The sequence below is a fragment of the Clarias gariepinus genome, chromosome 18, assembly GCF_024256425.1.
Source record: "Clarias gariepinus isolate MV-2021 ecotype Netherlands chromosome 18, CGAR_prim_01v2, whole genome shotgun sequence".
NCBI lineage: Eukaryota > Metazoa > Chordata > Actinopteri > Siluriformes > Clariidae > Clarias > Clarias gariepinus.
Window position 1 is genome coordinate 9,530,618 of NC_071117.1, and position 14,383 is coordinate 9,545,000.

Below are 14,383 nucleotides of genomic sequence, written 5' to 3' on the forward strand. Positions count from 1 at the left end.
GAGTGCAGATAATTCTTGACTCATCCTTGTAAAAATTAGCCGGAACGGCTTACCCATGGACTGGTCTGGTGTGTCGCTCTAAGACAACATTGAGATCCTACAACAGCCCATAACGTCATTGACAACGTTTCAACTTTAAGGAAACAATTTTAGGTGACGTTCAAAGATCTTGAATCTCAACAGACACTCAAACGGCATGAAAACGTCTTTCTGAAAGGCCTGGATCATTACCCCGCGGATGTTTTATCATCTGTTTTTTAATTGACAGATGTACCCGGACGTATACCCATTCCAATCTTCCCCAAATCCGTAATACTCAAGCTGCACAGATCCATGTCAGCAACACAGCATAAGTCAATAACGATTAAAAAATTTACACAGTGTGTGTAAACAGGGAGGCTTTAGATATCAAACTGTGCCTTTGAGTTTTCAGATATGTCAGGTAGAAACAAAGTTATCATTCGAATATAGGAATGACATTGCAAACAATGTAAAACTTTTATTTCAGTTTGTGAAGGGCTCACTTGTTTTTTTTTTGTTTTGTTTTTTTACAGCATCCCAATGGCTTTTTGGAGGTCTTAACATGTTTATTTACATTATGGCATTTCACCAATGCACTTATCCAGAGCAACATTTTTTACTTATTATACATCTGAGCAGTTGAGAGTGAAGGGCCTTGCTCAAGGTCCCAACAGGGGCAACTTCATGGTCATGGGATTTGAACTTGGGACCATCCGAACCATAGTACGTTGCCTTAACCACTGAGCTACCCCTGTCTTTCCAAAAGTCCTGAAAATCAGCAAATGGACCGAAACTTTCACACAAGATTTTGCTGTATACCATAGCTCATACACCTTGCATGTGAACATATGATACCCAGTGCATGGCAAGGGATCTATTCAACAACTCAAACAGTTCAACTGTCACAATGCTTTAAACTTATGCCGAAAATTAGCTAATACCTTCCTGAGTAACATCACAGTGTCATGCAAATTTCCAGCATGTGGGGATTTTTAGAGGTGTCCCCACTGTCTTTCTGTTGTGCCTGGGCGGAGATGGCACAGGTGCGTGGGCTCAATCATTGCTGCTGGCAACTATATTTATTTTTTGGGTCAAAAAAATATATATATATGTGTATCTGTCCTATTTCTTTGCCTGTGTGACCTATTTTTAAATATTTTGCTCAGTCATGTTTGTATAGTCGGTTAAAATGGTTATTCTAGACTGCAAAATCCTGAGCCCTATATATGTTTATATGTTTATAAAAAAACTAAACATCAAAACAAATAATGGCTAAAATAATCTGAGCTTTGACTGCAAAATGCTATAAAAACAAAACGCGCAAACACACTGATCAACAACCATCTAACAACCTGTAAATTGCTCTTTTGCACAATATTAATCACTCGTTATTTGCACAAAACAATTTTACCTTCGCTGCTTCTCACAAAAATGTTTACTCTTTCTCCTCCCACTACATCAACTCATCACCACCAAGTGTTGAAATGTGTCACTTTGTCGCTCTTGTTTGCATATTAGCACATGCACTTTATGTTGTCTCTTTTATATAGAACTTAGACAGTTTTCTGTTCACTTAAAAATGTCAATCTGTCTTGTCTCAGCTAGTCGGATAATCAGGTCTCTTAGTAAGCCATTTAGTTTTTGTCAATTTCTCTTGTTAATTTCTGTTGTATGTAGCACCTTGGTCCTGGAGGAATGTTGTTTCGTTTCACTGTGTACTAAACATTGTGGTTAAAGTGACAATAAAAGTCAACTTGAACTTAAAAACAGGGAAGTATTTCCGGCTTTAGGGCGAATCACTGGATTGTATGAATGCGTTCGATCGAATGCGTCATGGTTTCTATGGTAACACGGTTTACAGGGAAGCTCATGTACGTCCCCCTTTAAATTTGTATTTTTTAATATCTTTGATTTATTTTCTTAAATCGCATAATTTTTGTTTCTTTGATATAAGAACTAAATTTATGATTACAATATTGAAATAATTAAATAAAAAAATATATAATAACAATATTGAAAGAATTAAACCGTATTACATTTTATTCAAAGTGTATTAAATTTTAATTCAACAATAACCTGTCAGAACAGAACAACAGAATTATTATTATTAATAATAATAATAATAATAATAATAATACCATAAACAAACATCTATAACATAATATCATATTGGTTTGTATAAATTAGATAAATGCTTAATATTTATCTGCCATGAAGTAGCATGTGAAGGTAATATGGCAATAAACCCTAATACAAATAAACAAACACAAATAGTATTAAAAAAAAAAAAAAAAAACGTCGCGTAATAATTTTACCACGTGGAAAACGGGTTGAAGTAGCTGGACACGTGACAAAGCCCCGCCAGCCCTAGCCCCGCCCCTCCCTCGCCGTGCGCGATGTTGATGATGATCGGAGCGATCGCGAGATTTCCGGAAAGTGCCGAGCGCGGCGGAGGAGACGCTCCGGAAAGAGCCGATCGTGCCCCTGATCGCCGCTGCCCCCTTTTCAACATGGCGGCTGTGTGTGCTGTGTTCAGCTGCGCTCCGGCTGGAGTCTGACTCCCGACTCTCCATACTGTCTCTGAGCACCTCCTTACAGCAAGGAGGGAGATTATTATTTCTCCTCCGGAGCGTTTCCTAAATACCATTTATTCTTGCTTTATTTTTTTGGAGAAGAAACGAAAGGAGCATTTAATCCAGCATTGCGTCGGGGGGGCCTATTTCTCAATTTTATTTTATTCCTTTTTTTAAAGCAAAAAACAAAACAGAACACTACAACAAAGACTTCCAGCTGGCGGAATGTTTAGGATCTATCCATAATCTCCAATGGTTTGACTTGTGCACTAGAGTTTTGTTTTTTTTGTTTTTTTCTTCTCTAATTAAATACACTCCCTTCTTCCTTACTTCTTCATGAACAATGTGTGAGAACTGCGCCGAACTGGTGGAGGTGCTGAATGAAAGTAAGTAGTATTATTATCAGCATTATAAGCATTATTATTTCTAGTATTATTATTATTAGCAGTATTATTCGCGTGTGTATTTTTATTAGGAGTGTGTGCATCTAAAATGCAATTCCCCCCAGGTCCTAGGCTTGCACTAACTTCTCTATGGACTTCTTGCAATCATGCAACACAGACACAAACACACACACATGTAGTTTTTATTCGGTTTTAGGCCCAGATCCTTGATTATTGCGGTGCTTTTGATCTGAATGTCAAATGTTGCACGCATGTCATTGATCAGTGTGCTCGTGGCTACAATCTGGTCTCTCTCTCTCCGTGAGTGTGTGTGTGTGTGTGTGTTTCTGTGCATCACTCAGGAGACCTGCTTATTTTCATGATTTACTTTATTACACACACGCAAAAAATAAATAAATAATAATAATCACCTACATCCTGACCATCCCCGTGCGCGTACACTGTCTTGATAACGTCACAAAGCACACAGCAGTAACACACGTTCACACAGCATCATATCATTAATGTTAACTAAAGCACATCAGCGTTAACTTTCTACAAACTTCTTCATTCTTCTTCATTATACTCACTTATATATTTGCCCGTATTAACACTAATCCGTCCACATTTAGCTTCCCCCCGAATCACACTTTTATTTTATTTTCATGCTTTTTAAAATATATATATTTACGTTAACTAGCATTAGCCCTATTAGCCATATCAACAACATTGCTTCTTTTGTTTGTTTTTTTGTTTATTTGTTTTTGACCTCACTATTAACCGTGTCTCTACAATAATTATACAAGCTTTTACACCGTCCCAGCCACTCATGAAGTTATAAATATATATATTAATTTAGATTCGTGGTTATGACAATAAAAAAATGACAGCTAGCTTGTTTGTGTTTTCGCTAGCTGACTAGCCTTTCTTTGCTAGCAATCAAAATGGTCTAACCTTTAAAGAAAAAAAAGAGGGAAATTTCTTGCTGTTTTTTTGCATTGAAATGTTTAAAATAACATCCATGCATTTTGTGCAAATATGAATTTGTTAAATGCTGGATGTGTTGTCGATTTGGGGTTATGTTTTATCCCCCATGGTACAAGTGTTAGCTAAATTAGCTAACGAACTCGTTAGCCGTAGAAGCTAACGGCGCTTGTTGCCACCAGCAACCGTCTGGTTAAGATTTTTTTTTAACATCATTCAGAGTTGACACGGTGTTAAGTCATTATATCTGTAATATTTATGATATTAATGCTTTTAATATTATAATTACTATGCGTTGGCGTTGTCTGTGTTGGTTTGCTAGCTGTGTTGTAAGTGTTAGCCTGCTAGCTAACAGAGTATAAGGTTATAGGCAGAACTACAAAGGAGCTTATGGCCTCCATAATGAGAAACTTTAACAATACACTGCGTTGTGTTTAGTGAAATAAATAAAAACATTTTAGTGAGGTTACCGTATGGACTGTTTTACAATAACACTGAGTTTGCAGTATTTTTTTTAAATGTACAGGTGCACAGAGTTGTAGTAAAGGTTGAATTGTGATGATAACTGATTAGTTTATACACAGTCTGAGTTCATATTAATTAAATGTCACGTCATCGTTATTGTCATTCTGTTTCTCCAAATCTCTGTGCATTCGTGTATCTACTTCACCTTCTGTACATAAGTCACTCTCACCCCTGTACACATGAACCCATACCCTCATGTACCACATTATTTATTGTCAATAGGCCACTCATGGACTTCTACGTTTCATTGGTCCCGTACATGCAAAAAAAGGTGTATGTAATCTTACACACACACACACACACAGTATAAATACATTGAATATACCTACAAAAAAGAACAGTGCTGGATTAGTGGTGCTGTGTGTGTAGAGATAAAATGTGTATGTTAATAGATTGAAATTGTGACGTACACAACATTTGAGTCGCGGTCTTCTGAGGTTAAGATCTATTTTTGCCCTTTTCTTGGTGATGTGCCTTATAAGTAAAACTTCAAACTCTGAATTTTCAAACGCAAAGAAAGAAAGGAAAACCCCCCGCTTCCTTTTATTCCTCTCCTCCTCCTCCGCTCCTTAACTCGGTATGGTCTCTTGTGATTGGTTAGCATGCAGACGCTATATTTGCGATTGTTTTATCTATACCACAAATACATCACTCATCAGTTAGGCCACATTTTACATTTATGGAATTTAGGCAGATGCCCGACTTAGATTTTTATATCATTATATATTGGAGGAGTTCAGGGTTAGGGTGTTGCTCGAGAGCCCAACACTGGCAGCTTGGTGGTGCTTGGGTTTGAACCCAGGACTTTCTGATTAGTAGGCTAATGCAAGAAGTGATTCAAATGCATTTTTTTTTCCCTAATCAGACAATCTTTATTTTTCTTTATTTTTCTTTTTTTTTCTTTGTCTGTCGGAATGATCTGAGACTTTGCCACCACCTATAATCAGATATATAAGATATATAATGATATATGTCTGATCTGACCCAATAGGAGTCAATAGTAAGTTTTTACATTATAGATCCCGGATAGTTTCTAAGAACACTTGACCTAGAAGTCTGGTTCATTTTGAACAGTAAGAACACAATTGTTCCACGCTCGGGAACCGTGCCCTTGTCTACTTGATGAGGTGGTCTGGGAGGAGTTTGACTGGGGGCGGTACAACCTGTCCAAACATATCCAGGGTTTTCTAAGGCGAGCTCAGGGTGGACAGAAACCTCATGTAGAGCAGAAGGACAAAAGCCTGCTTCATCTTGATTTTCATTCTAAATGCAGACAGTGAAAGCGGGGACTCGCAATCCTTCTGGGTTTCTGGGTTTTAAGCAGGAGGTGTCAGAAAAAGTTACCACAGGGATAACCATTTTTGGATACTTTGATGTCAGCTCTTCCTGTCATTGTGTAGGGATGAAGGGCACGGATCAAATCAGATATAGAAGCCAATCGTATCTAAAAACAGAAGCGGACGCCTCAGTGTCTCCTCGGAAATCTCTGTGTGCACGTGCTCGGACCTACACAGCCGAAGTTGATACAGCAAGGAAGGAGAGCATCGTGAGCTCTTGACTTTTTTTCCTCTGAAATATCAATAATAACAGGCATAACGCGAAGATTAGCCTCCTCGTTCTCTTCTTCTGTGTTTAATGCTGACTAGATGCATACTGCCACCTGCTGTATCGGAGAGTGTCAACGCGCAAGTGAACGACGCTCTCCCACCCGTCTTCACATACCTACTTTCATCCACCGGGTCTCTGGCTGAGGACGGAGCACTGATTGGCTTTTTATATTAAACGTAGTAAAGCATCTAATCAGGTGGACACGAGACTGAATCCTTGTAGCCAATCCTAACGCTTTGAAAACAATGGGAAGCCTAACCTAAACTCAAAACTGGAGAAAAATACTAGTTATATTTCCAGCAGATGAACAGCAGAACCACTAAATACAACAGCACTAGCTTTTCAGAGGTGTGTGTCAGTTTACTGGCTCTCTTCTTGCTTTCAGTGTGCATGTGTGTGTGTGATAGGGAGAGAGACAGCGACAACAGACACACATGCATTTCTCTTTGTTGAGTGGCAGGCCCATGTGTCCACATGTAGCTTGATCTTTGACCTCTAAAGCTGACATATGTGAGCAGTTATCTCCCCCACATGTCGTTGTGTGTGTGTGTTGATACAACTGATAGTAAATGAGAGATCTGCAGGTTGTGGTTATCTAACACTGACTACGCTCTGAGAAACAAATCAGGCTTGTTCTCCACATGCAGGCGGCTTGACAAGCGGGGCACGTGGCGGGTCACACACCACTCTCACACACACGCACACACACACACACATATCCCTCTCTCTCATAGATTTTTTTTTCATCAGTAATGCGAGCGACAGCGGTGTAAGAGATATCCGCGTATTAAGAACGCTGTTATTGAATCAGACAAATTTTTAAAGCTTAGAAGTTTTATCTCTGGTTACCATAGAGACGGTGACCTTATGACAAGGTGGCACTTTTTTTCCTTTTTTTTTTTTTTCGGACTGTAACTCGACGGCGAAATATGAACGACAGAGTTAAAGACATGACGTCTCACATCTTTAGTTTTCAGACGTTTATAAGAGAATGTAAAACGTCACGAATTTAAAATTAAAATCACTATCCCTGGTGTTTAGCCTCGTACGTTTACTGTACAGTAGTTCAGAAACCATTTCTTAGATATGTAAAGCAGTCTTGGAGTTGGGGAAGGTTAAAGCGAGTGTGTGTGTGTGTTGGGGGCGGGTAACTAACCTTAAATGTATAAGTGTGCCTCTGCTTCATTGAAGTCCTGTGAATCAGATGCACATTAAGCGCACATGCATTTTAATTTTTATGTTTCTGCTTATATTCTATAAGTATCACAATTTTATTAATATCCCAAATCGATATTAAAAGTTTCTCAGATTTTCTAACAGTTTTAAGTTTAATGAGTAATTAAATTAAAGTAATTAAAGTTTTCTCACTTAAAATCCAGGCGCGGCATTTAACCAACTGTAAATACAAGAGTTTAACATTTAACTGAGCAGCGCGTATCTCTGGCCTCCGCCATAATTATAATAATTTCTAAACAAACTCATCGAATAATTCACTTCTACCATACGAGATGATGTGTAAATAGTTCAGAAAGTGAAGAAATGGCAACGTTTTATCACCTTAAATTCCTCCAAAGTCTCAAAAAGTAGAGGGTGAGCGCTCAGGGTCGAGCGGCCGCGAGCGCGTGTGGCTTCTAACGCACCTCATCTTGAGCTGGTTAGTGCTGCTGATGATTAGAGGCGGGAGTGTAATGAGTTAAGCTTCTGCACTCGCTACAGGACCGTTTATATCCGAGGCTGATCACCGTCACGGCCAAGCAAACTGAAAACCCAGACAACCCTGGTCCCTGACTCTTTAACTTCAGATTAAAATTTTCTGTCTCACACACGGTACGATATGCAGTGTAACGCTTAAACGTCCGCCTGTGATAAAAAGATTATTAATAGGAAATAAATAGGAAGTAAAATAAAAAGTAAAATGTAGAAAATAACTTTAGCTAAGGAAAGAAAAATGTATCTATAGAAGATGAGACAAAATATACAATATGAGAAAAATATAAGGAAACTCAGCTGTACTAATAAATATAGAATTAATAATATATAATAATATATAATGAAGAGTGCGCTGGTGTATGAGTGTCTAATGTGACCGACTGATGCTGATGTGATGGAGGGAATCTGGACGAAATCCGGGACGGAGAATTTTTTAACGTTTATTAGTCCAGTAGTTTTTTGTGAGGTAAAAAGTATCAGCCCAAAGCATGCTGGGTAACGGTTCAGCACTCAGAGTGACGTCGGAAAAAATATCAGACACGAAAATGTAGTTCAGCGGAGGGACTGAGGGGTTTAGGTGACTAATCTGGACGAGACAGGCCAGAGACATGAGCTAACTTTTCTGCTTGTTGTAAAGTCAGTCGTCCAGATCTCTCTCTCTCTCTCTCTCTCTCTCTCGCTCTCTCTCTCTCATTTTTTTTAAATCCCGTTTCTATAGTTACGCATTTGCAAAATAAAAGCTTGACTAGAATCGTTTTTATTTGTTTTTTGTGAATATGAATATCTGGACGTGGAGTGTAGTGTTCTGGCCCAGGAAGTTCTCACCCGTCCCCATCATTATGTCCGGTGTGAAAAACTAAAAGGGACGGAAACGCAGGATCGAGCGAAAACGTCTCAGCGAGAACAGACGGCTCAAAGTTTTTTTTTTTGTTAAGAGGTTGTGTGTTGGAGCGAGTGTGAGGAGGCGAGGCGGACGTTTCCGCGGCGTGTCATATGACCTGTTGTTAGTGCGCGTGAGAAGCAGAAAGAGGGGGGAGAAGAAGAAAAGGACGGGATTGTGAGCAGGACGAGGTCAAAGCCGTCCAGCTGCTCGAGTGAACCTGAGAACCTTACCCAAGTCCAGTGACTCCCCTGTTGTCATGGTAACTGTGAGCCGGGCCTTTACCGCCTTATTAGTGTTCGGGATAAATCCCTCTCTCTCTCTCTCTTTGTCTGTCTGACACTGTTTTCTGTCTGTCTCTCTATTTGTCTGTCTCTTTCTGTCTACCTCTTGGTTTCTCTCCCTCTCTCATTTCTCTCTCCCTTTGTCTCTCTCTCTTCCTCCCTGACTGGATTTCTCTCTCACTTTTATTTCCTGTCTGTCTTTCATTCTATCTGACTTTTTCCTCTTCTGACTCTCTTTCTCTCGCTTTCTCTCTATATTTGTCTGTCTCTCACTCTGTTTGTCTGTCCCTTTGTCCGTCAGACTTTTTATCTCTTTGTTTCTCTCTCTCTCTCTCTCTCGCTGCATCTCTCTCTCTTTCTCTCTGTCTGCCTGTCTCTTTCCTTCAGTCCCACTTTTTCTGTCTCTCTTTCATTCTTTCTCTCTTCTGGAGATTTGTGTCTGTCTCTTTCTGGATCTCTCTTTCTCTGTCTGGCTCTTTCTCCCTCTGTCTCTCTCTCTCTTTCTCTCTCTGTCGCTCTGTCTCTCTCATTTTTTCTCTCTCTCTGTCTCCTTCAAAAAAAACAGATGTTACAGATGGGCTGTGACATCACTGCTGTCTCTCTTTTTTTTTTTCTTCCCCCCAAACCCCCCCAAACATCAGTAAATAAGTCATGAATTTATTTCTAATTTAACCGTGTGTGTTGTTGGGTGTGAGACAAAGACTGAGCAACAACACCCTTCAGGTTGTGCTGTTGGAGAAAAATACTAATCTTCAGGGCGTTGTGAGGGGGCGGAGCCCCGGCTGTTTCCTGGAGCTGATTAATTTCCTACAGCAGCACATCACAGAGGGGGTTACCGCTCTTCCCAGCTCCTGACACGGTGGACACTCGGAGACTCTACTTCATGATCAGATCATAGTATTTACCTTCATCCCACCCATTTGGACTCGACGGAAAGCAGTGGTCGGCATGGCGACCGTGACAAACCCTGGTGCTCGCCCAGTTTATCGTACAGTTCGAGTCCAGAGGGAGTCAAACGTCCTGATTCTGCCTTTTTCCCTTTTTTTTTTTTTTTTTCACCTTAGACTTAAGGTGAATCCCAATTCTACCCCTTACCCCTACACTTAGCCCTACCCCTCCGTTTGGCGCGTTCACGTGAAGGGGTAGGGGTGTCTCATTTCTCTTTTGGTTGGAGGGGTAGGGCTAAGGGGAAGGGCCAGATAGCCCTCGAAACGAAGATTTTTCGGGACCTCACTTCAAACGAAGGGCTAACGAAATTTTCAAGATGGCCGCTCACTCGAGCAAGCAGACCCGTACATTTAACGATTTTTTGCCATTAATAAGGATTTTTATGACAAGTTTTTATTATATGTATATTAATTTTAGTCTTGTGTTTGTGTTTATGGTGATGTTTTGTAAAAAAACGTTTGCAAAAAAACCGCTAAAGTTTGCTAGCGGATAGCGCCGATTGCGCAATATTACAAAAATATATTTTTATGTCATATACACTTTACTACATGCTACAAACAAATATGAAAGTTTAGTAGCACGGCAGTTTGCCGAGCTTTTGGTAACGCATTGATTGTTTTGCTTACGGCCATACTGTATGTGTACATGTAAATGAACGGATACGTATGATGACGTATAACAGTGTTGTAGTGGTGTCTCATTTCTTAGGGGAAATATTTTAACCCTTCCCCTTTCCACTTCGTTTTAAGGGACAAGGGGAAGGGGCGAGGGGTAGGGGAAGGGGAAGGGGTAAGGGGTAGAATTGGGATTGGGCTTTAGTCTTTTTCGCACGCCTGTGTGTGTGTGTGTGTGTGTGTGTGTGTGTTTTTCAGGAATGTGTAATCTCACCCACACATCCTATATTCTGCATCTTTTCTCACTGCTAACCACTCTGCCTCTGCTGTGTGTGTGTGTGTGTGTGTGTTTGTGTGTGTGAGAGAGAGAAGGAAGATTTGTGGTTTAATAAGCACCTCTGTGTGTTTGTGTGTGAGAAACCAGAGACATGTCATGACTGTCAAGGTCATTAAAAAAAAAGCCCTGAAGAACATGTTATGTTTTAGTTTTATAGTTCTACTTGGTACATATTCACATTTATATACACACACACTTTACACACACATACGCACACACACACACACACACACACACTTTGGGGGGAAAAAAGTGGGGTAGTTTAATAAAGCTCAACCGAGCAAAACCAAATCCCTCCCTCTCTCTATCTCTCCCTCCCTCTCTTTTCTCTCTCCCTCTCTCTCTCCCTCTATCTCTCCCTCCCTCTCTTTTCTCTCTCTCTTTTCTCCCTCTCTCTCTCTCCCTCTCTCTCTCTCTCTCTCTCTCTCTCTCTCTCGGTCGTATCTTGTGAAACAGTAATGGTAAGCGAGAGATCAGTGTGTTAGTGTGTTAGTGATGTTTCTACTGCACTGAATTAAAGCCACGTGAACCAGGGACAGGTTTAACAATCAGACAGGCAACTAATAAAGGCAGTAAGAAATACAGCATGGGGGAAAGGCAGCGGGGACAACAGGAAGTAAGGCAGCGAGGACAACAGGAAGTAAGGCAGCGAGGACAACAGGAAGTAAGGCAGCGAGGACAACAGGAAGTAAGGCAGCGAGGACAACAGGAAGTAAGGCAGCGAGGACAACAGGAAGTAAGGCAGCGAGGACAACAGGAAGTAAGGCAGCGAGGACAACAGGAAGTAAGGCAGCAAGAGCAAGAATGGCAATTTAGTGAACGAGAAAGGACGGTGTCAGAGAAATAATGGGGGAAAGGGCAGAGGAGGGGGAAAGGGCAGAGGAGGGGGAAAGGGCAGAGGAGGGGGAAAGGGCAGAGGAGGGGGAGAGGGGCAGGAGGGGAGAGGGGCAGGAGGGGAAAGGGGCAGGAGGGGAGAGGGGCAAGAGGGAAAAGGGGCAGGAGGGGCAAGACGGGAAAAGGGGCAGGAGGGGCGAGAGGGCAAGACGGGAAAAGGGGCAGGAGGGGCGAGAGGGCAAGACGGGAAAGGGGCAGCAGGGGCGAGAGGGCAAGACGGGAAAGGGGCAGCAGGGGCGAGAGGGCAAGACGGGAAAGGGGCAGCAGGGGCGAGAGGGCAAGACGGGAAAGGGGCAGCAGGGGCGAGAGGGCAAGACGGGAAAGGGGCAGCAGGGGCGAGAGGGCAAGACGGGAAAGGGGCAGCAGGGGCGAGAGGGCAAGACGGGAAAGGGGCAGCAGGGGCGAGAGGGCAGCAGGGGCGGGAGGGCAAGACGGGAAAGGGGCAGCAGGGGCGGGAGGGCAAGACGGGAAAAGGGCAGCAGCGGCGAGAGGGCAAGACGGGAAAAGGGCAGCAGCGGCGAGAGGGCAAGACAAGAAAGGAGCAGAAGGGGCGAGAGGGCAAGACGGGAAAGGAGCAGGAGTGACACGAGGGCAGAAGGGGCAAGAGGCCATTGCAGGGGCAAGAGGGCAGTGGAGGGTAAAGGTGCAAGAGGGCAGTGGAGGGGTAAAGGTGCAAGATGGCACCAGGAAGGAATGGTAGAAAGGCAGCAGGAAAAGCGGTAAAATTTAATTCATCAGGAAAGACGAAGGTGGGGTACAGAAAGGCAACACGTAACGGTGTTCAAGAGAAATGCAACATGCGAGGAAGGCAACAAGGAAGTAAAGCAGAAAAAGCGTATGGCAGCTTAGTGAAGAATAAATAATGGCACCAAGGAATAATGGCAGCAGGAAAAGTGGCCGAAACGCTGTGGTAGAAAATGAGCAAAGAAGAAGAAGGGCAGCAGTTTAATAAAGCAGGGGTGTGTTTTTGTCCTCTGACTGTTATAAAGTCTCTTATTAAACCCTGGCAGAATCTCACGGATGTTGAAACGTCTCATCAAAACACACCTACTATGGTGACCTGTCTTTTAAACCATGAACGAGTCTCTTACGTGTCTCTGTCCCCATCTCCAGTCTCGGATGCAGACAGTTCTGACGGCCTGCAGTTAAAGAAGGACCATGCCTTAAGAGTCTTCAGCTACATCGGCACATGGACACAGAGGTCAGCTCCTTCTTTCATTCATCATTTATTTCCTGTTTATTCACCCGTGTATTCAGTGTTCTGTACCGTCTACACACACAGCAGTGATTTCCTCCGTGCTGACTCACAGTCGCTTTACTCTTCTTTATAGTTGACTCTTTTTTTTTTTTGTGTTTGTTTTTCTTTCATTTCTCTGAATGGCTGAGTGTTGGACAGTTGCGTGACCTTTGGCCCACTTCTCCGCTCGTTAAAGCCGTTCGGTCCGGGACGCGCTACAGGGGAAATCCCCGCTCGCTTAATTATCCAGCCGGCGTTTATGCAGAAAATTACCAATCGAAACAAAACACACACACCTGCCTGTGTGAGATCTGAGTGTGTTGTTGCTCTAACCAACGGGATTACGTTTGTTTTTTTTAGCTTAATTTTAACTCCTTTTGCAGTTATTTCCTGAAGTCTTGTTTTATTCTTCCTCCCTACACTCGTCTTCTGTCTCTCTTAGTTGTTTTTTTGCATTTCTCTTCTGATGATCCCACCACCGCTGGTTCTAAATTTCCCCTCCCTGTTTGAGTTTGTTTCCCTGAACCCACATGCGTTTCTTGAAATCGCTTTTGTTCCATTTCCGTTTTTTTCCCCCCCGATCTCACCTTTTCTCCGTTTATTGTTTGTTCTGTGGAACTTTCCCGCGTTTAACTAGAAGTAGTTATGATTCCTTATTCTTTAGTGTGGTGATTGACGTGTCGCCCCACGCTCGCTCAAATCGATAGAAAGTTAGTGTCGTCTGATTTCCGGTTCGACTGGCCGTGACCAAAGGTTTCAAATCGTCACAAAATCAGGTGAAATTCCAATATCGAGTCGAGAAATTTATAAAAGCGTGATACTTACGGAAATCGCAATTTCAATCGATTGTCCACCCGAGATGTTATGAGGACGTGACTGGTGATTCCCATCCCTACTTTAACTTTTTATTTATTTCCGTTATCCGTTATCACCCAGATGAGGATGGGCTCCCTGTAGAGTCCGGTTCCTCTTTTATCTATTTTTGTTTCCTGAATTTACCTTTTATCATTTTTGTTTGACGTAAACTCAATTTTCAATTCGGACCTCAAGTGTTTTTACTTATTTATTTAATTTCTTCTCTGAACAACTTTCTCTCTCTACATATTTTTCGATTGCTTCCTGATCAATTGTCCGCCTTTTTGATTACCTTCACCTTTTCTTCCTTTTTATTCGCTCCCTTAACTCCTCCTCTTTATGTCCATGTGCTTTTCACTCGAACTCATTATTTTTGTTAGTTTTGTTTTTCCTTAAACTTAGCTTTTGTGTGTTTTGTTTTTTTCCTGAACTTTTCTCGTACTTGCTTCACGTTTTAATTCTTTCGCAACTCTTATCCCTCTAATAAATCATATTATTCTCTTCTGATGGAAGAATCTTGAGTAAATAAA

The 14,383-nt window shown here is 41.8% G+C and overlaps 1 protein-coding gene across 2 annotated transcripts in view; it reads left to right on the plus strand.

Moving 5' to 3' along the window:
- The first annotated feature begins 2,526 nt into the window (after nt 1–2,526).
- The window catches only part of usp34 (ubiquitin specific peptidase 34), a 73,860-nt gene continuing 62,003 nt past the window's right edge, over nt 2,527–14,383 (plus strand). For both annotated transcript variants that reach the window (XM_053476669.1, XM_053476670.1), the window contains exons 1-2: nt 2,527–2,980; nt 12,875–12,962. In XM_053476669.1, the coding sequence (XP_053332644.1) occupies nt 2,938–2,980; nt 12,875–12,962 (131 nt within the window). In that variant the 5' untranslated portion in view covers nt 2,527–2,937. The remainder of the gene's footprint in view (nt 2,981–12,874; nt 12,963–14,383) is intronic.